At 49.4% G+C, this 26,053-nt stretch overlaps 9 protein-coding genes across 9 annotated transcripts; 4 read left to right on the top strand and 5 right to left on the bottom strand.

Moving 5' to 3' along the window:
• Positions 1–55: 55 nt before the first annotated feature.
• On the bottom strand, positions 56–5,347 carry BKA67DRAFT_551404 (uncharacterized protein). Its single transcript, XM_046101743.1, has 5 exons — positions 5,003–5,347; positions 4,889–4,939; positions 4,533–4,820; positions 4,308–4,473; positions 56–4,241 (listed from the first exon to the last, which is right to left on the bottom strand). The coding sequence occupies exons 1-5, from the start codon at positions 5,234–5,236 to the stop codon at positions 301–303; spliced, it is 4,680 nt and encodes a 1,559-aa protein (XP_045960502.1). The 5' UTR covers positions 5,237–5,347; the 3' UTR covers positions 56–300.
• Positions 5,348–6,569: 1,222 nt separating this feature from the next.
• BKA67DRAFT_531549 (uncharacterized protein) lies at positions 6,570–7,130 on the top strand (the record flags this gene model as incomplete). The annotated part of the gene is made up of 3 exons (XM_046099395.1): positions 6,570–6,591; positions 6,654–6,772; positions 6,828–7,130. 3 exons carry the CDS (start codon positions 6,570–6,572, stop codon positions 7,128–7,130), a joined length of 444 nt encoding a protein of 147 aa, XP_045960501.1.
• A 1,199-nt stretch (positions 7,131–8,329) lies between these two features.
• Positions 8,330–10,341, top strand: BKA67DRAFT_551399 (major facilitator superfamily domain-containing protein). Its single transcript, XM_046101742.1, has one exon. It carries the CDS (start codon positions 8,380–8,382, stop codon positions 9,874–9,876), a length of 1,497 nt encoding a protein of 498 aa, XP_045960500.1. The 5' UTR covers positions 8,330–8,379; the 3' UTR covers positions 9,877–10,341.
• Positions 10,342–10,921: 580 nt separating this feature from the next.
• On the bottom strand, positions 10,922–13,965 carry BKA67DRAFT_551397 (prolyl oligopeptidase). Its single transcript, XM_046101741.1, has 6 exons — positions 13,610–13,965; positions 13,014–13,520; positions 11,980–12,957; positions 11,837–11,927; positions 11,622–11,785; positions 10,922–11,570 (listed from the first exon to the last, which is right to left on the bottom strand). The coding sequence occupies exons 2-6, from the start codon at positions 13,500–13,502 to the stop codon at positions 11,169–11,171; spliced, it is 2,124 nt and encodes a 707-aa protein (XP_045960499.1). The 5' UTR covers positions 13,503–13,520; positions 13,610–13,965; the 3' UTR covers positions 10,922–11,168.
• A 1,031-nt stretch (positions 13,966–14,996) lies between these two features.
• On the bottom strand, positions 14,997–15,890 carry BKA67DRAFT_642432 (uncharacterized protein; the record flags this gene model as incomplete). The annotated part of the gene is made up of 1 exon (XM_046105802.1): positions 14,997–15,890. The coding sequence occupies one exon, from the start codon at positions 15,888–15,890 to the stop codon at positions 14,997–14,999; it is 894 nt and encodes a 297-aa protein (XP_045960498.1).
• Positions 15,891–17,226: 1,336 nt separating this feature from the next.
• Positions 17,227–19,544, top strand: BKA67DRAFT_687730 (uncharacterized protein; the record flags this gene model as incomplete). Its single annotated transcript, XM_046109056.1, has 3 exons — positions 17,227–18,375; positions 18,452–19,277; positions 19,338–19,544. The coding sequence occupies exons 1-3, from the start codon at positions 17,357–17,359 to the stop codon at positions 19,542–19,544; spliced, it is 2,052 nt and encodes a 683-aa protein (XP_045960497.1). The 5' UTR covers positions 17,227–17,356.
• A 537-nt stretch (positions 19,545–20,081) lies between these two features.
• BKA67DRAFT_654609 (heterokaryon incompatibility protein-domain-containing protein) lies at positions 20,082–22,265 on the bottom strand (the record flags this gene model as incomplete). Its single annotated transcript, XM_046106587.1, has 2 exons — positions 20,082–21,419; positions 21,651–22,265. 2 exons carry the CDS (start codon positions 22,263–22,265, stop codon positions 20,082–20,084), a joined length of 1,953 nt encoding a protein of 650 aa, XP_045960496.1.
• Positions 22,266–22,916: 651 nt separating this feature from the next.
• BKA67DRAFT_672015 (uncharacterized protein) lies at positions 22,917–23,618 on the top strand (the record flags this gene model as incomplete). Its single annotated transcript, XM_046108708.1, has 1 exon — positions 22,917–23,618. One exon carries the CDS (start codon positions 22,917–22,919, stop codon positions 23,616–23,618), a length of 702 nt encoding a protein of 233 aa, XP_045960495.1.
• A 423-nt stretch (positions 23,619–24,041) lies between these two features.
• Positions 24,042–25,714, bottom strand: BKA67DRAFT_149778 (ATP synthase beta chain). The gene is made up of 2 exons (XM_046095107.1): positions 25,537–25,714; positions 24,042–25,475 (listed from the first exon to the last, which is right to left on the bottom strand). The coding sequence occupies exons 1-2, from the start codon at positions 25,541–25,543 to the stop codon at positions 24,229–24,231; spliced, it is 1,254 nt and encodes a 417-aa protein (XP_045960494.1). The 5' UTR covers positions 25,544–25,714; the 3' UTR covers positions 24,042–24,228.
• Between the last annotated feature and the right edge of the window lie 339 nt (positions 25,715–26,053).

Below are 26,053 nucleotides of genomic sequence, written 5' to 3'. Positions count from 1 at the left end.
AGACTGCGAAATATAGTTGCCTGGATGTTAGAGGCTGTTAAGCGAACAAAATGCATTGAATACATAAATATGGCTGTTTCGGTTCTTGTTATCGCGAGTGAGACAGATGAGTCTCCATCCTCCATCGAGAGCACCCGAATTGCCAGCCAAGTGCTTTATGATGCAAATAGGGCTAACACTTTCATGTAAAACCTTGTCAGTAACTAAGTAGCTATTTGATGTATCAGAGCGTCTATAGGATTGAACTGAGAGTCTAAAGGTCGTATTACTGTGCTCTTCTACAAAACGATAAACGCACATTTACGATCGTAGCCTCGCACACTGAACGGCCGCAACATCCCCATGCCGAGGGCACAGCAACGTTCCATCAGTCATGACTTCACAGAGGTGAGCCTCGTCGGCCGTGACCCAGTCACCAGGCAAGAAGTAGTGCATTTCGACTCCATTTATATCCATAGAATGCGAGCTCACTTTGTCCCCACCAGCTCTCCTGAATCCTCCTCCTCCCCGTGTCGGGACTCTGCTGGCGCGGGATACGGCCGACGGTAATCTCCACGTGCAGATCCAGCGATCGATGTCGAGGAAGACTAATCTCCCCCGGGAAAGGCACGCGAGGGGTTCTCGTATGCACGACGCCACCTCAGTCGGAAGCAAGGAGTACGAGAGCTGTCTAGCATCTCCGGACTTATTCGGCAAGGTATCGTCCCCAATCTCGTTACAAGACTTGACTACTTCGTCCACATCAAAGATAAGATATTCAGGTTTAACCTGGTCCAAAGTATATGATGACCATAACTGGAGCAGGATATTTGATGAGTCAGTGTCTGACGCTACCAGCCTCCCCAAGAAATCGTGCTCCGCCTTTAAACTAGTTCCGCTCCTGAACAGACTGGGACCTGTCGGCAAGGTTGAGGTGCGACTCTCAGTACGGGGCGGAAAGTATGTTCGTGTCTCCGAAATGAGCTGCTTCAGACTACTCCACTCGTAAATGTGCATTTTAGTGCTATCGAAGCCCAGCAAGTAGTCGGGGAGCGCCGAGTGCGATACCCAACGAACACGGATGTCCTGGGATAGGTCGGTCTGCTTCAACCCACTTGATACTATGTCCAGCAGGAATAGCCTTTTCGGTGTTGAAATCAGGAGTTGGTATCTCGTGCTGTGGAAGATGAGCTGGGTGATGTGCCCGTGGTCTGGTGGAAGCTGAAGCTCCAATTGTTGCTGGACCTCTACTGAGCCTCCATTTACACCAGCCCGCAGGACTCTCTTGATGCTCAGTTTTCCTCCTAGTTGAGCAATGCACACGAGCTTCCCATCAACTGACCAAGCTACCTGCTCGATAGGCATAAAGCTTTCCAGTCGTTCCAGCTCCATAATCTTGCCACAACCGACCTCGCAAAGCGCTGCGATCCCATCCTCGGTACCGTAACAGTACAGTGATCCGACGGATTGTCCTGCGATGGTGATCACATTATCAGTCCTGACAGTATGGTGCTCGGGCTGTAGCGAGTTCCCGGCGAAGCTCTCTACCTCGCTAATCGAATCACTGTTATGGTCGGGGTACTCTGAAGTATCGGCGATCCTAGCTAACGTGTTCGGCTGCCACACATTGCCATAACTGCCGCGCACGTCATATAGTCGTCTCGAGTCTGTGCTGAAGATGATGCTCATGACAGGATCTTGCGATGAGAGTTGGTAAAGCATGGACAGATCGGCGGTGGCAAACACCTTGACGGTGCCTAAGGCGTCCCCTGTCGCGATGAGTACTCCATCTTCGCTCACGGCCATGTTATGTGCCGTAGTATTAACTGTCGCGCTGGGCACATCCTCGTAGGGGCTCCATTTGAACAAGAGTCCCACTTGAGTAAGGCCAAAGACCTCCCGGTCGTCACTCAAGGGATGCCAAGCGACCCGGAAAACCTCCCCGAACGTATTTTCCTGAATCGTCATATCCGTCGAGTCAAGCTCTAAGCTGCAGTGGGCGATCAGATTGGCAGGTTCTAGCTCCCAGACTGTCATGGGGTACGCACGGTACCCGTAAGCAATCATTGTGCCATCCGGACTCAATGCAGAGCACATAGGGAAGTTGAGCATAGTGTTCTCTAGGTTCTGCTCCTCGATCTGAACTATCTCCTTCCACCCTTCATCATCTTCTGCGTCTAGTGAGAAGGAACGAACGCATCTGTCTTCGCTCCCAATAATAAAGCGCTTGCCTTCATCGAAAAACACCATGGTGTGGGGCTTGGGTCGTCGGTCTGGATTTGTCAAAACCTTCAGGCATTTCCCATTTGTGACGTCCCACACCCTTGTTGTCAGGTACCCATAACTAACCAACACTTTGCCAGAGCGATCCAAGTGAATGTTGAAGACTCTTTCCGGATGGTTCATACATCTTTGCCTCTCAAACGTGTGTGAGTTGTATAGGTAAATATGACTAGTACATCGGACCGTCGCAAGAATGGCGATGTGACTGCCTCCAGTCACCACGGCGGATGCTACAAGTCCTTCGTCCATGGAGAACCGGGCAAGGCAGTCATCCCAGGTACTATTGCCAGAGAAGCTTACTTGCAGTGACTTGCTTTCTCTACGGCCAAACTGCTGGTAAATCATCGAGGTCTCCGGGCAAAATGGTGGTATTAGTTTGAGGATAGAATCTGGGTATTTTATTAGGCGGTCACCAAATTTCCCTACAATCTTGACCATGTCGGTCGCCCAGCCATCAATCACGTCGATGGCTTGACGGAAGTCCAGCGGCATTCCACTCTCTGCTCGACGCAACTTCTGAACAATGTCTGTGAGGTAGCGCGAAGCGACAACCAAAGTTTTGAGCTGTTGCGCTGTGGCGGCAATGCTAATCCAAGTCAGAATGTGACGGCCTTTAAAGAACTTCGCCGTTGTGGAGAGAACATGTGGATCCATAAAGTTGCAATGAGAAAGATGTATGAACCAGTACGACGCTGCATAGTCAAGCAAGCCTGGTGGTCTATTCCTTGTGATAAGACTTCGAAGTGCAGGATCCGTGAGACGCGTAATGCACCGCTGGAACAGTGCCATATGGGACGCCTTTTTGTCCACCAAAAAAGGCCGCTCGGGGCCTTGATCCGCACGCATCAAGTAATCACGTGCTGTTTCATGCACCATAGAGACCTTTCCTTCAATATCGACGACCACAAAACCACCACAGAGGTTTCCGATGGTTCTGTGCATCTCGATCAACCCCTCACTGCTAAGAGCATCCCCGAGTTCGTCCACACTGAGCAAGCGTTGTGCACAGGCCGCCCAGCCTAGGATACTCATCCCAAGTCTGTGGCCATCCTTGCTTGCTTGTGCTTGGACTGCTTGCGCCATTCGATTGTAAAGGTTTTCCATGCCCGGGGGGAGATTTGTCAGCGCCTCCTCTATATCCTTGGTCGTGTAACAACCATTAATCTTCTGGACGGTCAGATGGACCCAAAGAAAATTTCCCCTTGCACGTTCAAGCAGCCTTTGCGTGACTTCTTCTCGATAGGCCTCGTCATCCGCCATGTCCATTTCTTGACTTATGTACGAACGGAAATCCTCGCTATTGCCTTCAAGCGGAATTGTTTCAGTATGAACGTGACGGCCTAGCCTTAGCCAAGCGGATGAGATTTCGTGCGTTTTCCGACTGACCAAAAGGATTCGCAATGGCCAAGAGATTAATTGAAGATCGCCAAATAGTTTTATTAGATTACCTGGATGGTCGGCCTCGTCGAGGCCATCGAGGACGAGGTAGATTGGCTGGTCTTTTGGCAGCTGCAACAAAATTTGCTTGTACAATGACTGCCATACCAGCCGAAAGTGTGCTGTTTTTAGATGTGGTGCCACTGCTTCCAACTCACGGATTTTCTCGGCATATGCAGGGACGTTCGCAGCTATCTGGCAGGCAATCGAGCGCAAGATGAGGCTTGGAGCTCGCTTTTTTAGGTCGCTGTAACGGACAAAGAAGTAGCCACATAACAAGCCTGATTGAACGAGGTGTTCGACCACGAACGATGAGAGGACCGACTTCCCCGAAGCAGCGTTCCCATGAATCCATAGGAGACGGGCTTGATGGTCATTGGCGTTGATCCAGGATTCAAATGCCTCATGACTCAAAAGCCATGCGCACGTCCCATTAACCCATTGATCGCGAAAGAAGTTATAGTCCTTCTCTGGTGACTCGGCAACATCCAGATAGGCTTGAAAGTTGGATGCTGTGTCCTTTCCGAGAATCTGCGCAGGTGCTTCTGCGACTGTTAGCAGTGGTGTTACCACGCATGAGAAACACGAATGAGCAGATCGGCACATACGTGATGGGTCAGCTTTCCCAATCAGAGACTTCAGAGCGTTCCGAACAGTCACGTATCTCGGATCATCACGACTTTCATATTTGCAGACCCCATGGTGATCAGCGTCGAGCGGCTTGGATATCTCTCCTGGGTAACCCAGCACAGAGGAATCCTTTTCGAGCACCATCTACAGGAAATGGATGTCAATGGAATTACGAACCCCAAAAGAGAGAGATGCGATCTTACAACATGGGCTTTCTTAGCGATTGGCGTTGGGCGGGTCTCATAAAATGACACTATGCGGAGCTTTGGAGCTACGTGACGGAATTGCTCATTCAACTTCTGGAGCGTCTGGGAACCTTCAATTAGTTCCGCGATGAACTGCATAGGACTCGTTACAAAAGACACTTGGAGAATTCGATTCAACGTCTCAGCTAGATGCGTTCCACGGTGAGGAGTCGACAGAAAGATTATTGACGTTATGGCTTTGACGATGTCTTGGTACGTTGGATCATTCTGCCCCTGTAGATATGCCTGAGACGATGGTCAGTACACTGTCCCACGAACTGATCTTATATCAAGCTGAAGGGGACTCCGAGCACCTCTTTGATCAATAGCCCGCCCATCGAATGGACAACGAATATGATAGGTTTCTGGCCTACAGTCAGCTTTCAAATTGTAGTAGCATCTCGTCGAATGGACGCAAGGATAGCCACCTCTCCCATCTTCAGGTCACATATTTCCGCACCTGACTCGTCCTGGGCGAACTTTAGATCATAGAGAAGATCCTTAGAAAAGTCGAGAATCGAGGCCTTAGTCTTACCACTGCCCGGGCGGAAGTCTGCATTGTAGCCGAAGGACAAGATGCGCGTGTCTCTTATATCTGCTTCCTGTGGCAGAAACTGGAGAGGCCAGAAGTAATTCAGGTCTCTATTTAGCGACCAGGTCATACGACTACTTCCGCCCAAGCCGTGAATGAAGACGACATCAGCCCGACGCTCGCTGGGTGGCCTATAGATGACCTTGAGACCCAGTGGGTCATGTGCGCGGCTCTCAATCCTGCGGGTAGGGTTTTCTGAGAGCTGTCGAATAATCAAGCCTCTTGGATTGACCACTGACCTCGTGGAATTTGTAGTAGTCTCATTGTCTTCAACGGGAGCATCATTGTGTCTAACGTGAAGTGTGGCATGGGCGGGATTCCGGCTTGCTTCATGGTCACCCCGCTTTTTCCGCCAGCTAAATCGCTTGATGTGCTGAACAGCGTCGGCTCATCGTTAGCAAAAATGCTCATTCTTTTCATGGTGATCTTGGTCCCCGGGGAGAAAGACGATTTCTTCTGCACAGGATACACTAACCATCCTGACTACCTAGCGGCTTGGGAAAAGGCGCCGTCCGTGCCTGCTGACCCCAAGTTGGCAACCTGTCGTTTGAGGTTGGCGGGTGCTAGCCTTGTGCCACTTCTTGAGCAGGGTAAAGTAATCGGCGGGGGAACATGAATTGTTTAATCATTGAAAACACAGGTAGAACGAGTGTTTTGTTCTCCGTGGACGGGGCATACTCAGAAAGGGCCGTGCATTGTACAGCTCAATCCTTGCGATTGAACGATGCTGACAAGCCTCAAACGCCCAGAGAGAATGCGATAGGAGGAAGCACCAAGGGGGCTGAGATTCCGCCATCTTTCGAGTCGACCTGCGCCAGGGCCTCGCATAAGGCCGACCACAGCTATCATTGGAAGACAGGGGCGCCTATGGAACTACCGTCGGAAGGGTACGAAGGGCCGCTTGATGGAGCGCGCCACGGGCCGTCATTGGTGACACAAATCATTAACGCCCAATCGTTTCCCATTATTTCCGCCATGCAAAGCAGCGAGGGGTGTCATATACTACAGACAAGATTCATCCCTACTCAAAACATGCGCAATAACTAATACAGACAAACAAAACCCCTCGGACAGTCTTAAAATGCGCTGTTCACCGTTCACGCAATCAAATATCTTCCTCCCTCTCACTATCTCACAATTTGAGCCGTACAGCCGCTGTCTATTACTTCTCGCGCGGTTCCCATTTCGGGCCGCAACCAGTAATTCGGAGCCTGGTACATACTGGCAGACATCAATCCCACGGCCAACTCCATGGGGATTAAGATGGACTTCAAGCCGTTTCTGGCGGACGATAACGAGACGTTGATTGGCAGCGTAAGTAAGGTTGACATTGTGCGTGTGGGCGACAATATAAATACCTCACCATCAAATAAAGGCTTAGACAGCTCGATGGCATCTTTCCAATGGACGAAGCAGTGGTCGAAGGTGCGAAACCTGTACCTCAACGTCGTTAATTTTTCTCGGAAAACGCTGACTCCAACCAACAGTTCTTCCAGATGACTCCACGTTTCTGTCCGTAGAACATTTTGGTACAAGCCCCTGGACGATCACTGGACGGGTCATAGCATTGGAGGTTGATGGAGAAGAGCAGAGCTACTTCTTGAAGGTACCGATCTCACTTTGTCCTATTAAAAAGAGCGTTTTGTAACTTGCTGCATTAGGTGGCGTTTGAGGATCATGGGAAGATTATGCTGAGGGGTGAGTATGAATCGTCCAAGATAGTCTTTGGTGTGATGAAAAACTTTCTGCCCAAGCCGTACGGATTCGGAAAGTACAAGGTCCAGAATCCGCCTACCTACTTCTACCTCTCAGAGTTCGTCGACATGGACGTCACTACCGCCCCTGACCCAGCCGAGTTCACCAAGAGACTTTCTCAACTGCATAAGCTTGGCGAATCACCAACGGGGCAGTTTGGATTTGCCGCCCAAACTTGCGATGGCCAAGTTGCTCACATGGTGGACTAGCAGGACATCTGGGCCGAGTTTTACCGTCAATTACTGCTCGGCGTATGCGAACGCGATCTAGAGGCCAGCGGTCCGTGGCCAGAAATGGAGCGAGCGACTTAGCGGGTAGTCGCTGTTGTCATTCCAAGGCTGCTGAGAACGCTCCAGGAGGATGACAGCAACTCAAACCATGAATCCCCCACGGCGATCTATGGGAGGGCAACATGGGGATCAACGTGAAGACCGGCGACAGCATCCTTTTTGATGTGGGATCCTACTTTGCCCACAACGAAATGGAGCTGGGCCATTGGTGCTGCGAGTTCAGCTCGGTCTTCCGGGCCAAAGTTTACACACGGCATTAATTGCAGAATTTCTCAGCCTCGGCCCCGACCAGTGAGTTCGACGACCGGAACCGGCTCTATTCTCTGAAAGGGGCCATCAATTATTTGGCTGGGCACCCGGGGAGCATGTTGAGAAAGACGTTAGTTCATTCCTTACCCTGGATATATTATCATCATGCAGTAAAAGCTGACATGGCATTGCAAAGGACATATAACAATATGTGCTATCTTTGCAAAAAAAAATGCACCCATTGATGGGATTGAGAAATATGATGCATTAATCGACCCTTCTATTACAGGTGCAAGTATCCCTCCACACCTTGCAGACGGACTTTTGTGATACTCCAAAGAAGAATTACATGTATCTCAAATGAAAGCTATATATCAACTAGCATCCACCGACTGTCGCTGCTTTTGTGCTTTGTAAGTGCATGGGCAATGCGCCGGGAAAAACACAGGCCGCCGGTACGCGTCGGTTGGTATAATGTATTGAAGCACGATAGCTCCAACCGAGGAAGACTTATCTTGACTCAGTTATTCGTCTCGTTAGTGACTATGAAGTCACATTAATACAAGCAAGACTGCCTCCAAGTCGCTAGTTTGAATATGTGTAACGTGTGTAATATATATATATATATATTTATGTGTGTGTGTGCGTTGCAATTGCGCCATAGTCATAATAATCATGTAAGATGGTTTTGCACAATACAAGCCTTAATAGCGCTCTACAGACTGTAATAAGGCGTGCAGACTCGCTAGATCTGGTCACATCGGACGATGTGGTTGGGATGATGACAACCAATGATGGGAACAGGCTACGCACCCCACACCTTAGATACTACGATAGCGAGCAAGCAGTGAATGCTTTGTCAACGAAAACAAACCCTCAGAACAAAGCTATCTTGAAGGTCTCAAGATTGAGATTGGTCATGGAAATGTCACGCGAAACGTATGCCCCCCAGGAGGACCTGCGAAACGACATCGACACACGTGACTACTCGGTCTTCACGAGTTCGATGCAATTCTATTTGACTTACTTCTTGGGCTTCATTATAATTCTCTCGACTCTCACGGCAACTATCTACTTCCCTCTCATTCCCCTGTTGAGCCGAGAATTTTCGGTGTCGGTTCAGGCCATCAACCTCACGGTGACGCTATACGCCGTATGCCAGGGTCTTACCCCGCCCGTATTCGCGTCACTGGCCGACTCTTTCGGGCGGCGTCCCATGCTCCTTGGCCTGGTGGCATTGTATGCCTGTGCCAGCCTGGGTCTTGCCGTCAACCGCGACAGCTACGGTGTGCTTCTTGCACTCCGTGCATTGCAGAGCGTCGGCGGGTCGGCCACGCCAGCAATTGCCTACGGCATTGTGGCGGATGTCGCTGTAGTGTCCGAACGCGGGCGCATGCTGGGTCCCATGCTCTCTACTTGTAATGGGATCTCTGCTATTGGGCCGGTGATAGGAGGCGTGGTGGCTCAGAGTACAGGTGCTTATACGTGGGTCTTTCTATCCCTCTGCATCGTCGCACTCACTTGTTTTGTGCTTATTGGATTGACTCTGCCTGAGACCGCGAGACCCATCGTCGGCGACGGGTCCGGCATTCCCCCTACACTCTCTAAGCTCTGGTGGACTGGGGGTGTCATTATGAAATATGGCACAATCAAACCAGAGGATCCAGAACATGCGCAACATCAAACGATCCCCAAGACTGAATGGCGGCCTGCCATGCTGCTTGAGTCACTACGTATCATATTCTACCCCGACGCAGCAGCCGTACTGTGGATGATTGCAACGTCATATTGCGTTTACTACACCTTTCAAGTCGCCATTCCTGTGATCTATGCCGACATTTACGGCTATGACAATCTCCAGATCGGTCTTGCCTTCTTGCCCGGGCTTACTGGCATGACGATAGGCGGCATCGTCGCTGGAAAGCTGCTTGACCGAAACTTTGCCCTCGTCGCTCGCAACCACAATTTTCCTGTCGACAGAAAAAGAGCACAGGAACTCAGTGATTTTCCCCTCGAGGCTGCGAGGTATCGGTGCATCCTACCGTTCGTTGCACTAGAAGTGGCCCTCGTAGCGGGCTACGGCTGGGCTGTGCAGAGACAGGTCCATCCTGCCGCGTTGCTTGTGATGCAGTTTTTCATCTGTGCTTCTTCGACGCTGCTGAGCCACACGGCCAGCGCTCTGCTGGTGGACGTGTTTCCAAGCAAGTCTAGCACGTCATATGCGGCAGGTCAGCTGATGCGGTGCGGGCTGAGCGCTGCTTCAGCTGCTGTCTTGGAGCCGCTGACCGGGGCTGTGGGAAGAGGTTGGTATTTTACTTTGTTCGCTATATTCACTGGCTTCAGTGCTATCGTATGCGTCTTCCTTACGATCGCCAAGGGAAAGACGTGGAGGCGGAATCGGCAGGCTTCACAATAGAGGCTCTTATTACTGCCTTCTCTTCGTGAATTGGGTGTTCTTGCTTCTTGGCAGTTCTTAGAGCTACGTCAAAACGCGAGACGCCATAGGCCAGATTACCACCAGCCACTCTACCTTATCTTCCAGGCGATTCTTTCAATATGGCCAGATCCGGTCAATAGCGAGTGATATAGGGTCTAGACCTCGACGTCCATGAAGTTTCGATCCGGACCGCGTCCAAAACCGGCCAATGCCCCCAGGACCACACTACAACGCCCTCGAGTCGCAGATGATCGACTGCACATCCATTGCAGCATCTACACACTATAGGAATGATTCGACCATTTGATTAGTGACCGGGTTGGAGAAGCTGTTTGTTTGACAATAGCTCGTAACTTCTCTTTGACTGAACCGTGCTATATATATATGTATTTGTTTACGGGTAGATTAAGCGGAAGCATAATTAAAAGGTCTCGATGAATTATATAATACTCAGCCTTGTTTACCTAAGTAATGTTCATCAATGTGGAAATTCTGATTCATAAAGTTCTTTCGGGAGAAATTCACGGCAGAATGTCCTGACTCAGCCCAACTTTTTTCTTAATGAGTGATACCGAATTTCATTGCATCCTAAACCCCCACGAGAGAAGCTACGGACCCCGCTCATTCAAGCCTCCCCTCTCAGTCTGTGTTTCATCCCTATATTTTACACTGCACTTGTAGTCCGTGGCGGGGGAATCAGAGCATTTATCTGGCCTTCCATTCATTTCAGTCTAGTTTCACCGCAGGTTTAGGCCGCTCGCATGAGAGACCCCGGGTTGAAGACTCCGCCTATGTGTGTTGAGAATCCCCGAGACTACACTAAAATATTTTAAGTTGGCGAAGAGTCCCATAATATAGATTGTGTCTTAGGAAACGCTATCCACGAAACAGGCCTAATTATTCAACTGAGGCGCGACATGTCTTACGGTGACGCTAGATCGACGTTCATTGGGGAGGGGGGGATATGTATTATCAAATATCCCAATGAAACTATCCTCGTGAGGCTATCCAAACCACGTAAAGGCGTTATACGTGATCATCATATTTCTAAGTCGGTCCCGATCCTTAATAGCTTCCAATGCAGTGCTGTGGTGAAAACTATCTTTGCATCCTGCTGCGGTTATTATCACACTTAGTTAGAAGCCTAGGAGATTCACTTCTCGGCGCGCTCATGATTTCGTATTTGACCACGAGGAATAAGGCATTCAATATATGCAGTAACATCAACAAAATCATTGGGCGCATGAACTGCGCTGCAGCATTCTTCATCCTCAAGCGTTACCACCATTCGCGGTTACTCCCGACCATTTGTTGATCCACGCGAAAACCTGGCGGTGCCACTCAAGAGAATTCTCCTCCTTCGATACCCAATGGTTTTCATCTGGGAAACTCAGGAATCTTGCCGGAGTGCCCAACGCCTTCAAAGCATGAAACGTGGCAATGCCACTGGTGACCGGAACGCGATAATCCCTGTCACTGTGAATAACGAGCATCGGTGTCTTCCAGTTCTTCAAAAGTTCAGGGCGCGCTGGGTTGTAGCGTTCAAGGCCATCGGGATTACTCCACACAAATGGCGGGCCGCCGAATTCGTCGGACATGGAAGCAAGCGTGTCAGACTCTAGGAGGAACAGCGGGAGATCAAAAATTCCATCGTGACAGACAAGAGCTTTGAACTGAGAATCCATGTGTAAGATATAAGTTGCAGTGTCGGATGGGGGACTTACGTGGCAGCTAAGTTCGTGTCCCTGTATCCAATTCATCATGTAGCCACCATAGCTATTGCCAGCTGCAACTGCGTTCTCCATGTCAATGCCTCGAATATCCTTCACATACTCAAGGCACTTGACCAAATCATCGTAGGGACGTCCTCCCCAACTATTGCGAATAGCTGCATCAAGATCAGTATACAGTCTCTCCCGCTGTCTCGTCTGTAACTTACCTTCGGCCATATCAAGTCCAAAGCCCTGGCTTCCCGTAATATTTGGGGTTACAACAATATATCCCTGCTGTGCCCAGACAGCTGGGTTCCACTATAGATTGTCAGTGAGTTGTTTTTCTGACCTCTGCGTGGACGAATTGTACTCTTGTGCTCCACGCATCATTCCATGCGCTATAAGGCCCTCCATGTACAAGAATACACAATGGGTATTTCTTGTTCGGGTCGAAATCGTTAGGCTTGATCACCCATGCATGCACAGTATAATCACCAGCACCTTTGAAATGGATCTCCGATATCTGCCCCTGTGATAGACCAAGATTGATTTGCTGTGATATGTTGGATAAGATCTGTGGCTCGAAATCAGCAAAGCCCTTTGCTTGAATTACCTGGCAGAACCATGGTTCAATCAGACTAGAACTTGTGACCAAAAGCTTCTCTGTACCGTCCTTATCGTGGCAAAGAATATGGTAAGAAGAAACAGACCCGTTGCGTATGATAGGACTAGGTACTGCGTTGGGTCGCAAATCAAGCCCATATAGGGCAGCTCTACCAGAGTCTTGAGCCTCTATATAGATTGAATGACCATCAGCTGCGAATTTGAAGTCGCTGGGTATCAATTCCCACTTCTTCATGGTAATCGTTGCAAATACATCAACGGCACTTGGTGACTCATTATACTTCACCCATATCGAAGGATTTAACGATGCTCTGGTCGGTGCTCTTAGGAAAGCAATTACAGATCCATCAGGGCTGAATTTTGGATATGAGCACCAGCCTTGGGAAGAGCTTGACTGTGAGCCGCCACCCGTCTGCAACAATATCATATTCGGTGTATGCGTGCAAGTTGTAGATAGCGAAGTAAAAGGCAGATAGTATATGCTGCTTGGCGCAATATTCGTGGGGTCGGCAATGTCATTTTCTGTGGCAGAAAAGACGATACCTTTTTCACCAATGTCAAAGTGATGCGTATGGTTTTCAGGCTCGTACATAAAAGGGGGTGCAATGAGCTTTGTCCCAGCCAGAGCGTTTACCAATGGCTTGTTGAGTTTCCATTTGCTGTCTTCCTTTATCATAGTTGAATACCAGAGCGTATGTTTCTGCGGCTGAACATATGAATCCCACTAGTTGCACGCTGTCAGGTATCATTTCTTATGACTGCGAACAAAATTTTACTTACTACACGAGGGTTGATGCTGTCGGTAACTCTGGCACTGTGAGGAGTTTCATGTTCTTCTCTGTTGTAGAGTGTGCCATCTGCATCCACAAGTCCAACAACTACAAAAGCAATCGATCCATCCTTTAATGCCTTGACCTTGAGGTCACTAACCGGTGCTTCAATGAAGTCAATTACTTTTGGCTCTGCGGAAGGGTTTCTTGCATCAACGGTCTTCATCCAAGTATACCCTCCTTCTCCTTGGGTGAGGTATAATACGGTGTTGTTGTCGTGGCCAAGCCAGACTGCGTCCGTCGTCTTGTCATCCACAATGCATTGCTCAATCTCGCCAGTCTCGACGGTCAGAATCTGGTACCCTTTTGAAGTCTTTCCACCTATTACATGTGTCGATTGAGGGAAAATCCCCAATGTTCCATCAGAGTTAGGAACTACTGCTCCTCTCCGAGGAACAGTGATCAGAAGCTCTGGTGTAAACTTTGTGATAGGAGCCATATCGACTGCTGGGAGTATCTGAACAGAGTTTTAATAAATGAGAGATTACTATTCCATGACAACTCGAACATATTAAATAGTGAGGTGTAGAAGACAGTTCGGCTTACGTAGTGCCTGCAAGCACATTCCTGCCCCCATTGGCGGAGAATTCTGTTGCCTGGGAATGAGAAATGTTGAAAGATACCGTCTAAACACAGTATCTATAACTTAAATCCACGAGGAAGGACCTGCAATTGGTTAGTGAGAAGGATTTGCGATAGACTGCCCAAGACGGTATAATTGTTCTTTCAAAAAATTACCCATTAGTCGCGGTATCAGAAAGCAGAACAACATTTCGCTGTTATTTGTTCATAGATAGAATAGCCGACGCAAGATTGTGCCCCGCCGAGTCTACGTCATGAACATCAGTTTGTTTGAGGCACAGCAAGAGGCCTTTACTTTAGGCTACAAAGAATCGATCGGGTAGGTACAATTCGTGCCGAGCTTGTCTTCCGAAGAATAGTGTCGGACGCTTTTATGCACCTACCCATGCTAGCAGCAGTCCACTTTGCCAGGACTTCAACACTCCAGCTCCATCTTTGAAAACACCCTTCACTGGCACTTAAAGAGGAACTCTACTTGCAGTAACTCTGCTACCAGGGATGCCCTTTTAATGTGCATGCTATTCTACGCACTAAGAGGCAAAAGAAACAATTCACCACACGGACTCTTCAAACATCGCAGACGTTTCGAAAAACAGCAGGATAATCAGCTCGACATCATCAAGCCTCTTTAACTGAGCCAATCTGTATAGTTTCAGCCTACTTCTTACAATTTAAAAGAGCAGCCGATATGCGACCTCAATGCGTTGACGGCAGCAAACATATGATAAAGTTAAATTTTGAGGTGCGCAGTTACAGTGTGCAAATTTAACAAGCACGTATCTTCTAATATACACTTCTATCCTTCATAAATGAATACCGGAAACATGTGTAGGTTCGTAGACTGTGTCGAAATGAGTCTTATTTATAAGTTCACGGATGATATGTTTTTGTTCATCTAACAGGTTTTATAAAGTGGGAACAACCTTCCTGGAGACACTCTTGAGTATGCCCAGTTAGAAAGGATAATCTGTTACCTATATGCGACTCTTAGAAAATGCGGATATCAAATGAATTTCCATTCGACCTATCAATCACTAACCCCATTTACTCAGCTGGGAATCTCATAGTCCTCGCGGAATCGAACACCAACCCTCGCACTCCGTTAGTATGACTTTCTCGCACTCATTGAATTTGTCGTCTGATTCTCGAACAAGTCCTCAACTCCATCAGCCCACTGCGCTTTCAAGAATAATCCCAATATAAACACGAGCTTCTTGGCTAGGTTTTCCATAGCAATTTGAGTCTTTGAATCCAAAGGACTCGGATTGGACGACATGGGGACTCTGCGTGGCCCCGGTCTCGTCCCCACCGTCTGGCAGATTTGGTGGACTTTCCGGTTCAAATATTGGTCCTATGGCGTAATCACCTCTGACCAGCCGAATTGTGATCCGGTGGGATCTATGGCGACCCTGTGGCCGGAATGCGTAGTTGTTCGGACGACAAGGTGGGTGCGGTAGGAGTTGTATATGGTGTCGTGTGGCCAGATGATCTTGACTGGACGGTCGATGGCTTTCGGCACAAACTCGACCTCTTCTACACCCTCGAAGAAAGGCCCGAGAAGTAGGTCAAAGAGAGGTTTGAGTACCGTCAGCACGTCGACACATCTACCGTATGTCACCATTGCCTTCTTTGCATATTTGGATAAACCTGCAATGGCAACCCGCGAAAAAGTATCAGAGAAGCAACGCAAGTCGCCTGGTCCTGATCTCCACTCTCCTTGGGTAGCGATGACCATGCCTGGTGTCTCACGAATGGACAAAATTTCGTGGGGATAGGTGGCGGCCATGAACGAAACAGCGATCAGATAAAATATAGACAAAGCCCTTGCCACCAGGCTCCTTTCCTCAGTTGGTGCAGCCTTCCAGGGACTCATAAGCTGATCTCGACCGTCGGGGAGTGAAGCATCGACGCGGTTCTTCCTCCCTAAGAGCTTCCAGTGACAGTAACGGAAATAGTTTTGCGTCGTGCCATCACCTCTTAAAACCTCAGGCTGGATGAATGCGAGCCCACCGAGCTGTTCATCGAAGTAATTGAAGTATTTAAGCACTGCGGCCCTGTAAGCTATTTTACAGATTTTCCTGAATTCCGGATGCAGAGAACCGTGGATCTGAGATCGCTGAAGAAATGTGACAAGAGCCTTGTAGCAAACTCTGTCAAGTTCGTCCGCATCTGTTAGCTCGGCTTCATATTCCTCAGGCCGCGGTAGGTCTAGAAAGAGTTGTTTTACTGGATCTATAGTGTACATGGTGAATGGACACATGATGCAGTCTGGGAGTGAATGGCATACTCGAAGTTGTCGTGAAATTCGATGGTTGTATAACGCGAAGCAGTCAGGTGCAGTTCAAACGAGAAAGAGACATATCTTCGATAAATATGAGGGTCTTTTGACGACGAATCGTAGAATGATGTGAGTAGAGCTGGTGTGAGTGTTGTTCAAGAACGAAAGAACAGTTATTGCGATTATCCTAGAAGGTCTGAATATTACAGAGAAAAGGTAGAAAATAATGAGTCGTGTTTTGGAGGATTTGACCATAGTTATATCTATGAATTAAAGCTATCGGAGATAAATTATATCATCTTCTCGTGGAGTCCTATAGAGCACGTTTCCAAACTTTGATTTGTGGAGTATATACTTTAGACTTAGGCTGTCTCCGAAGGACCACAACCTCATGAGCGTATTGAAGAGATAAAGCTAAAAGATTAGAGAGCAAAACGTAGTGGGTTCAACATGTTTAGTTTGCTGCCCGAAAGAAATGAATATCATGTCTACGGTAAGGTTGTCTTGTTGGACCAGATGCTAAGATCTCATTAGTGCAATCACTGCACTATTTAAGCGCCTCATTAAGTACTCCAGGATGGTGTTTTTCTTTTATTTTCTCTTATTTTCTCTTTTTGCAAGATCTGAAGCAGCAACGAAAATAATTTTTCGCATTGACAAATTTGTATTTAAACTGTGCCAGTAATAGCAAAGTCTCAACCCCTCTAAAATCAAAAACGATATGGGGCGAATATCAGCAATCGCTCGAAATTCATAACAACAATATGAATCTATATTGAGGTTGCCTTCTTGAGGCGACATGAAGTAAACAGTATTGATTGATCACGTCCCATAAGTCATGGTTGGTATTTAAACGTTAACGGAGTCACAATGATCCGTATTACACGCACATCTCAAATTGGCTGCATGCTTATGGACGATTACTTTTCGGTGAGAAGACTCCGTGTTGGCTTTAAACCTTATTAAACTTCCATTTTGCTGACGAAATAACCTTGTCGCCAAGGTAAGCTCTCGAGCTTTGGCGCCGCATCAAGAGCCTGGATACATCTCCTCTAAAAGTGCTTGTCGCCACTACAGGAATCAACTGAGACATAGCCTTGTCACGAAATTGCTCATGTGCGTAACTTGGATATATGTCGGGCAAAATACAGTTGTTGAAGTGATCATGGGGATGAATGGCGTGCTTATGAAGCAAGGCTGCGGCTGAATATTTCGGCAAGGATGCATGATGCCGCATTTAAATACATAAGCTTGGAGTTCGTCCGCACAGCCAATACGGGAATCATGGATAGCAACCATGGGTATGCCCTCGCCGAATGATTACCCTATTTCTGTTCAATTACACACAACGACTTCGATTAGCACATAATTTAATTTGGTGCACTTTATAGTGTTGTCGGTAAACTCCACAAGTTAGCGTTCCCACTACCACGATGTCAACCTCGGTTGCTAGTGGCTATAGTAGCCTCTTTGAGGCGGTACCTGAGCTCGTCTCTCTTAACACTACTTCCTTACGGACATCACCATATCTAGGAGGTCGCAACTTCACTTACGGTTGTTTGCAAGCTGTGAGCGAGTCTCTGCAGATTGTGGAAGGATCTCTTGCATTCAAGAACCCCAGTTACTTCGACGTGGGGATAACAATCTCGCAAGTCCAAGAAGCCGCCACATATGGCTCATTGTGTACGAACAACGGATCTGCCCCCAGGGTCTTGGTCCCGTATCGATGGTGCGAGGCCAATTGTTGGGGTTGGGATGCTTCGCGCTGGAATTCGCTACAACAATGGATCGGGCCGTTAGTACAGTTCATACTCCCATGCCTGGCTTTCTGCTTGAGTGTTCCTCGCAACTGGAGGACCTCGTTCCCGGACTGGATTTTCAACTCAAAAGACAACAACATCATTGTTTACATCATCTTCACCTACATTATCAAATTACCTGTCGCATTCTTAATTGTGTTTTGGGATACTATTTTCTGGCTGTCCACTTGCTTCGCACTTGCCGGTCCAATGATGCTGAGTGCGGTCTATGAGTATACCTGGGATGGAATTATTCTGGACTTTTTGGAGCCAAGAAAGGGCTCGCCGCCACAGGTTCCGCCTGTAACGAGAGCAAGGCTCCTCTTGGCCACGGTCGTTGGTAATATCAAACTGGAGCCGAATGTTACGAGCAGGGCTCCTACTCTTCCGGGCAAGAATACCAGCCCACCGAGTATGATATGGTCCCAAGTCATGGAGCTTGCCGAGGAGCTTCTTCCTACGCAGAGAAAGTCAAAAGTAACTGCAAACGATCACAAATCAACTTCAGTTACGGGACAGGGATCGCATAACCCAGGTCAGGCTGTATCAGGTTCTTCTGCAAACACATCCAAAACGCGTACCGATCATGCTGAAGTTGTCCACAAGAATGGGCCAGAATTGAAACTCACGGCATTGTTGAACGCGCAGTCAAGGTGCGTAGGTGCCTTACACTAATGCTCCTCCCCTTCCCCCCTCCTTTATCTCCCACGTTCTGACATGGCTGTTCAGCTTTGGTGGTGCTGTTGGTGCACCGGTCGTCTTCTTCATCGGAAGCTTCGTCTACAACATCGTCGAGGCCGAGACGCGACTAGGAGATAACGACACAGCCCACGCCCTAGCCTTCGGGATGTGGTGGATGACGATCGCGCATTTGGCAGTCATCTCCTCGGCCATGCTGGCGTCGAACAACCCGAGCGCGCTCCAAGGCCTGATCGGCAGGGCGCGCGGCAAGAGCCACCAGACCGCGTCCGCGGCGAAAGCCGAACGACGGGTGGAGAAGAGTTCAAATTGCAGCGCGACGACGAGTCTGCGGGCCCGGTTCATCCGCTGGATGAAGAGCGTCAAGGTCCTCGAGCATGCCTTCGACTCGACCTTCGAGCCCATGTCCCTCTGGAAGCGGGGGCCGAACAAACGGCTTTGGATGGACAAAGTCGTCGAGGCGTACGAAGAAGATCGACAGGACGACAAGTTCATGCAGACCGACGAGCTTCTCAAAGCCTTGCGAATGGGATTCTGGACGCGTGCTCTCGTATGGTTGACCAATCTATTTATATTACTGGGAGCTCCGTGCGCGCTCGCGTTTACTACTTCATATACGACGCCCGTAGCGGGTCTCGGATGTCGTAGCTTAACACATCTGGTGTACTACACTACGCAAGTTATACAGATGCTATTATGGAGCTGGAACGTGGACCTAAGCCGGTCCCATCCAGATTCCTGGGCGCTCCAGATATGCCGGGGCCTGCAAATCGTTTTTGGTTCACTTGCAGTGTTCTCCGCCATTGGTGGAACGCTCATGCAGATCATGGGGGTTTACCGTAACTGCTTATGCAAGGTACCGTTGAAGCCTTCAACATGATCACTCGACGAGGCCATACTGATATTTATTTGTTAGATGCCAACATGGGTATGGATATACCCAGACAGCCCAGAAGCCACAGTGGGCATGAGCTACGTCACCTCGGAAAGTGTTCCCGTGTCCGAGGTCTGGATTTACACAGGTGCCATCGCTGCCGGAACCTTGGGCCAAGTTGCGGCTCTTGCTTGGTGGCACCAGCGACGACTAAGACGCAAATTTCTCATCGTGGCTGATAGCCTCTAAGAACCTGAGGTTTCAATGATCTCCCTAGAGAAGGCCGCTGTGAGAAACGACTTCGAAATTATGCCCTAGTGACATGTTTCTGCTCAAAACCCAAGCAAGCAACACATCGCATGCCACTATGAAGTATTCTATCTGATATTATGGGACGGAAATGGTGTAGGGTGTTATGGGAAATATAGAGGGAAAAGAAACGAGCATTTCCCCTTATCGAGTTAACAATACTTCTTTTGTTACTTACAGAGCGTATGGCACCAAATAATAAAACAAGGACTGCGCTCTCCTTGCAAGATGGTCGTTGTGTTAATCGTCGCAAGCAATGTGAGGACCTCGATGGCCATTTCGGCAAATGTTGGGACTTGCCCGGCCACCGCTATCATTCCTTGTTTTACTGATCAGCTAGTAATTACAATCGTATAATATTGTAGGAGAAAGCTCGGATTCCGTCAACTTCCTTTCCCGCTGTCCATAGTTGCTGTGGTTGAGAGCAAGCTGTGGTGGGCACAGATCGGTCTGAATACTGTTATAATCGCCATCGTCTCAGCGGAGGTCGAAGAACCTTGTCGTGAGTCTCCCCTTGTTCAATTTCTCGATAGCCTCGCCTTCAATCAACTGAACGCAATAGCATTCCCCAATCAGCTGGTATTCTTCCCCGACAGGCCGTAGCACGAACGGCACCTTTGCCCCGAAAAACACAACCACAATGTCATTCTCTTTCATGTTCTCGGGACCTATCCCGAACAAACCATTCTTGGTGACGAAGACGCGCCGGCCTCTACATATATGAACCATCTTCCGATGAAACCGGCGAGGCTCGAGCGCGGTCGATGCGTCCTCGGCCAATCCTTTCAGGGCCGGTAATCCCTGTAGGGCAAAATGCTTTGCCAGCAGTGTGCTCCGCGTCACTCCCGTCTCCAGGTACGAGGTGAGCCACCTCTCAGCGTCCCTCGAGTATCCAATATCGTTGAGGAACGGGGACCCGTCGTCCACGAGCCCCGCCGAAAGCGCGGCCGCGAAACTGCCCAGCGGCCTTCTCCTGGCCGTCTCGGTCTGGTCGAAGCGGTTGTGTGCTAGGGGTCGGCTAATAATCAGTCGCCACGCGCTGAGGGCGAATTGTTGCTCCTCTCTGACTGTTGATTCTCCTAGATCGCGGTCCAGGAGTCTCGTGCTGTACGCCGTGATCTTGTCGCACTCGATTCCTTCCAGAGGTAAAATGTCTTGGTCTGCAGTGTATCCGATGGTGAGAGGCTGGGACTGGCTGGAGTTGTAGAGAGGCTCTGCGCCATCGACATCAATAAGTTGGATGTTGGCCTTTCTACGAGACCAGTCAGGCATCCAGGAAAGCCAGCCTGGAGCCGGTCCTCGAAAACTCCCAGCATGGGAGAGCACTGCGAGATTGCCGTTGCCTATGATGAGAAATCTGGCTATATTGCGATACACCGTCCTGGCGCCGCTATCATAGGAGATCTGAGTCAGAGGATGATAGCCAGTCTGGCTAAAACGACACGTCTCCTGAGCTAGCCCGTATGCAGCATATACCTTGTCAAGCTTCTGGGTTGCTTTTCGCCGGCGGAGATCATGTAAGATCCTTATGAGGGGAGGGCTCAACTCCTTGTATTGTTCGTGAGTCTTCCACAATTCGGCAGCATTGGAAATCGGAATGGATCCCTGCCATTCTTTTGGGCCTTGTGAGATCGAAAGAGGCGACAGATAGCCATGCTTCTGAAACCACACAGCAGATTTGCCTACCGCGGACCATTCAATTTCCCAGTCGCCCACGAAAACGACGGCTTTGTGCGCAAGGACGATCTCCTGGACCACCCAGACACGTTGAAAATACGGGTTATCGAAAAACTGTCGTAGCGCATCCCAGTCCTTCTATTATGCGCTCGGCAGTCCATGCAAAGCGCTTTTCTGGGTTTCGGTCTGCGTTTTGGTTTGCGCGGATGCTTCGTCGTCTCCGGGGGTGTTCTTCAGCGCCTGTGCAATGAAAGACAGCGCTACTGGTATAATACCAAATCGGCCGAGATGGATCTTTGGCCGGGCTGCCAGCTCTAGTTGTTGTTTGACCGAAGTCAGAGTACTAGTTACCGCTTGTGTTGGCCTTACTAATGCTCGCATGAAACTCCATAGAGGATCATCCAGCTCACTGTCTCTTTTTGTTTCTACCGTGTGAGGCATTGGCCGTGAATCTTCATTGCCCAACCACAACTTTACCATTCTTGCAGAAGTGTAGATTTCTGTCATCAATCTGACTTGGTTCGCCCTTTCATTTGTATCATTCTGGTTGATGCAGATAGCATCGATCCACACCAAAGAATCCAGGGGATAAGTAGGATCCGTATGCTCGTGTCTATTGCGAGAAAAATTTTTCCAGCAGTTGTCACTCGAATGGAGCACATGATCTTTCCCCCAGACCTCAGCGATTGATGCCCAGTGTTGTTCTTCGTTGGCATTTCGAAATGTTGGTAAGGAACGGAGATTCCGCAGTGCATCGGCCAGATTCTTTCTGATACACATGGTCGTACCATTGCAGTATATTTCCTCTGTGGGCGTTCCTGGGCCCCAGACATATGATAAAGCGTCAAGTCTTGGTGCCTGGTCAATATGGACTACGGTGAGAGAGCATTCAATGTTTTCGTCGGGCAACGTAGGCTTGATCAATAGCAGACGGATATGCCGCGCTTGAAGCCCCTGGTACACTTCATCTAGACTTTGGGCCATTCTTTTGGATTTATAGGATCGATTCGGTCAACAGCTCCGATGAAAACACATCAGCATTAGTCCGTTTCACAACGCAGAATGAGAACTATAGAGTCGGCTACTGGAAAGAATTAAGGAGAAAGGGCACGAGTAAATTCAATATGAGCGACCGCACCAATTGAACTCGGATTTGGTGATGCTGTGAGACTGTGAGGCTGTGGGCTCGGTATGTGTTTATCCTTGCTTTCGTTCAGCCTACATGATGAGATCACGCGCGTAGGCAACAACAGCCAGAATGCTAACCGCCGACGCGTTTCAGCAAACTTGGCAATACTTGGATTTTATCTAATTATGTTTCTAAATCGGTTAGGTCACTTGCACAACGTTCACTTGACAGGCAGCTCATCTCTGAAGCGTTGTGTGATAATTTTCTGCAATACCAAACAAACATGGCCACATCTGTCCAAAACCTCAAGGAAGAAATCGCCTCGAATAATCTCAGTATGTATACAATCTACGCATAGGAAGACAAACAGCTGACAATTTCCTCAGCGATATGGGGCCAATGGTTACCATTCTCCTCCCGCCCGCACACCTGGACTTTACTAACCGTATTTGAAAAGGACGAGCCTTATATCGGCAATCGCGATTGTCATAAACAACATCGCCTGAATGGCTGATCAAGAGGCGCCAGAGCAGCAAGGAAAATATCCGGCTCGTCCTCTGTTTGTTCTTTTTTACTTGGTCAACACCTGGTATGGCTTTTCTCGAAACAGTGGTTTCCTCCATGTACGAACGCTCGAGGCTAATTTCGCGCGTGAAAGCTTGTTCACAATGCTCCCGGTGTATACAGAGCGTTACGGATCGCGTCGGGCCGTTCCCGTCGTCTTGATCGCGCTCATGGTGGCGACGACTGTTTCGCTGCTTGTGCAGCCCGAACGGTTCAGTTGGGCGCTCCTCGTCCAGCAATTTCTGGTATTGGTTGTTCTTTCATGCCTGATGTATCCCATATGTAAATCAGACGGCTTCCGGTCCGTGTCCGCGAGGATCCGGGTTTATCTTGGTCTGACGGTGGCCGTGTGCTTGTTCAGTGGCGAGATTGATTACTGGCAGCTCGACGGAGAGACCAGAGTTTCGTTCATCTGTCCCCGTTTCTCGCTTGCCATGCCGCCTCTGGCTCTTACAACGGTTATCTATGCTGTGGCCCTCATGCGGGGAGATGATTTCGTGCTCAGTAAGACTCTAGCAGGACGTCAGTTTACACCCGCTGCGCCCATGAACTTGTATGTTAGTGGTGGTGATAATCGATTGCCGTCAGGACGCGATGAGGTATATCGTGACATGGAAGACGGCGACGAAGAGTCACCAGCATAGGGAAGGAGTCAACAGCAATTAATATTATATCGTCTTGTCACAGCCAATCTGCTGGCATCACTGAATGTGGTTCACATGCTCATCGAGGCATGATCGCAGTTGCAGATATCTCCAACATGAGACGCATTTCACAGCAAACTATGGCGTGGAACGGAGAACAAAGTGATATGACTGATCACTGAGAACACCCGTTCATGCATTTCGGGCATTTATAACGTGTTCAGCCTCTCACACGTCAGTTTCAAGGGTAGATATGAGAACATTTGCATTTACAAGAAGCACTGTCAGCATTGCAACCGACGAGAAACAGGGAACTGGGCGTGACGGATAGACAGCGTTCTTGAAATGCTCGCAAGTGGCATAATTATAAGATGGGCAACACGGTATAGAGTATAGCACTCGGGACTCTAGACACAAAGGAAACCAAGGAACGAAATGTGAAATTATGGTGGATTCATGGTATACAGCTCACAAAAGGAATCGATTGAGTTAGAAAACCACACCTCAACCGTACTGGCTCTCCTTTTCTAGATATACACAGGCCACCAACCTAGTCATCCCCAGCAGCCAATCACTCTCTATTTAACAAGTGCAGATTTCATATGATCCTTTATGACTTCTCGAGATCGGCCAAGATCTTCTCACCCTTCACCTTGGCGGAAGCCAAGTCACCAACCATGTAGAAAGCACCCTCGGGAAGGCTGTCACCCTCACCAGCCAGGATGGCCTTGAAGGAGGCAATAGTCTCCTTCAGGTCAACGAGCGTACCCTCGATACCAGTGAAGACCTGGGCGACGGTGAAGGGCTGGGACAGGAAACGCTGGATCTTACGGGCACGCTCGACGGTAAGCTTGTCAGCTTCCGACAACTCGTCCATACCCAGAATGGCAATGATATCCTGGAGTGACTTGTACTCCTGGAGGATCTGCTGGACACGGGTAGCGGTGTCGTAGTGGTCCTGGCCGACGATACGGGGGTCCATCATACGGGAGTTGGAGTCGAGAGGGTCGACAGCGGGGTAGATACCCAACTCGGAGATACCACGGGACAAGACAGTGGTGGCGTCCAAGTGAGCGAAGGTGGTAGCGGGAGCGGGATCAGTCAAATCGTCAGCAGGGACGTAGACGGCCTGGACGGAGGTAATGGAACCCTTCTTGGTGGTGGTAATACGCTCTTGCATACCACCCATATCAATGGCGAGAGTGGGTTGGTAACCGACGGCAGAGGGGATACGACCAAGCAGGGCAGAGACCTCGGAACCGGCCTGGGTGAAACGGAAAATGTTGTCAATGAAGAGCAACACATCCTGACCCTCGACGTCACGGAAGTACTCGGCAATGGTCAGACCAGTAAGGGCGACACGGGCACGGGCTCCCGGGGGCTCGTTCATCTGACCGAAGACAAGGGCGACCTTGGACTCGCCATCAAGCTGAATGACCGAGGTCTCCTGCATCTCGTGGTACAGATCGTTACCCTCACGGGTACGCTCACCGACACCAGTGAAGACGGAGTAACCACCGTGAGCCTTGGCGATGTTGTTGATAAGCTCCTGGATGAAGACGGTCTTGCCGACACCGGCACCACCGAAGAGACCGATCTTTCCACCACGAGCGTAGGGGGCGAGCAAGTCGACAACCTTGATACCGGTGACCAGAATCTCAGCACTGGTAGACTGCTCGGTAAACGCCGGGGGGTCGGCGTGGATGGGCAAGAACTTGTCGGACTTGATGGGTCCACGCTCGTCGATCGGGTCACCGGTGACGTTTACGATACGGCCCAGAGTGCCATGACCGACGGGAATCGTGATGGGGGCACCAGTGTCGGAGGCCTTCTGTCCTCGGGTAAGACCCTCAGTACCTGTTTACCTTGTTTAGCGTCGCGACCAGATTTTTTCTTCCTAGGGGGAAGGGATATGTACCGTCCATGGCAATGCAACGGACAACATTTTCACCCAAATGTTGCTAGATGGTGTTAGCTAAAAGGATGGATGGGATTGCAGGGTCGTATGAATGAGACGTACCGAGACCTCGAGCACGAGCTTCTGGCCGTTGTTTGTCGTCTCCAAGGCGTTCAAGATAGGGGGCAGCTTCTGGCCATCGAACTTGACTATGAGGTAAATGTCAATATAGCTGTCCCGTCACGTCGCAGAGCTCGATTGAGCTTCCGAGAAGCAAGGGGAAAAAATTGCAACTGACCATCGACGACGGCACCGATAACCTGTTGTCATGACCATGTTAGCTCGAGTTGGGCTGGGGTTGTTGGAGGCGAGCTCGGGAAGCGTTGGGCGGACTCACCTGGTAGACCTTTCCATCACCAGCGCCCTGCGTGCTGGCGAAGCGGGTGGTCTGGAATCTGGTGAAGGTAGAAGGTCTGGCGACGCGGCGCGAGCCTGCGACGAAGGGGGCGCGGGCCGCAGCCCTCGAGAAGGAGGAAAT

This window comes from Truncatella angustata, assembly GCF_020726525.1.
Source record: "Truncatella angustata strain MPI-SDFR-AT-0073 chromosome Unknown BKA67scaffold_2, whole genome shotgun sequence".
Lineage (NCBI taxonomy): Eukaryota > Fungi > Ascomycota > Sordariomycetes > Amphisphaeriales > Sporocadaceae > Truncatella > Truncatella angustata.
This window is presented reverse-complemented; position numbering and strand designations above follow the sequence as displayed.

What these genes read in the sequence shown, in the direction of transcription:
- BKA67DRAFT_551404 (XM_046101743.1), bottom strand. Translation starts at nt 5,236, where the DNA reads ATGACCTGGTCGCTAAATAGAGACCTGAATTACTTCTGGCCTCTCCAG. An exon ending in GCGGGCTATTGATCAAAGAG is followed by an intron (nt 4,821 to 4,888) that starts GTGCTCGGAGTC and finishes CCATCGTCTCAG; the next exon opens with GCATATCTACAGGGGCAGAA. An exon ending in TCGCTAAGAAAGCCCATGTT is followed by an intron (nt 4,474 to 4,532) that starts GTAAGATCGCAT and finishes CATTTCCTGTAG; the next exon opens with ATGGTGCTCGAAAAGGATTC.
- BKA67DRAFT_551399 (XM_046101742.1), top strand. Translation starts at nt 8,380, where the DNA reads ATGGAAATGTCACGCGAAACGTATGCCCCCCAGGAGGACCTGCGAAAC.
- BKA67DRAFT_551397 (XM_046101741.1), bottom strand. Translation starts at nt 13,502, where the DNA reads ATGGCTCCTATCACAAAGTTTACACCAGAGCTTCTGATCACTGTTCCT. An exon ending in ACAGCATCAACCCTCGTGTA is followed by an intron (nt 12,958 to 13,013) that starts GTAAGTAAAATT and finishes GCGTGCAACTAG; the next exon opens with TGGGATTCATATGTTCAGCC. An exon ending in GACACGAACTTAGCTGCCAC is followed by an intron (nt 11,571 to 11,621) that starts GTAAGTCCCCCA and finishes ATGGATTCTCAG; the next exon opens with TTCAAAGCTCTTGTCTGTCA.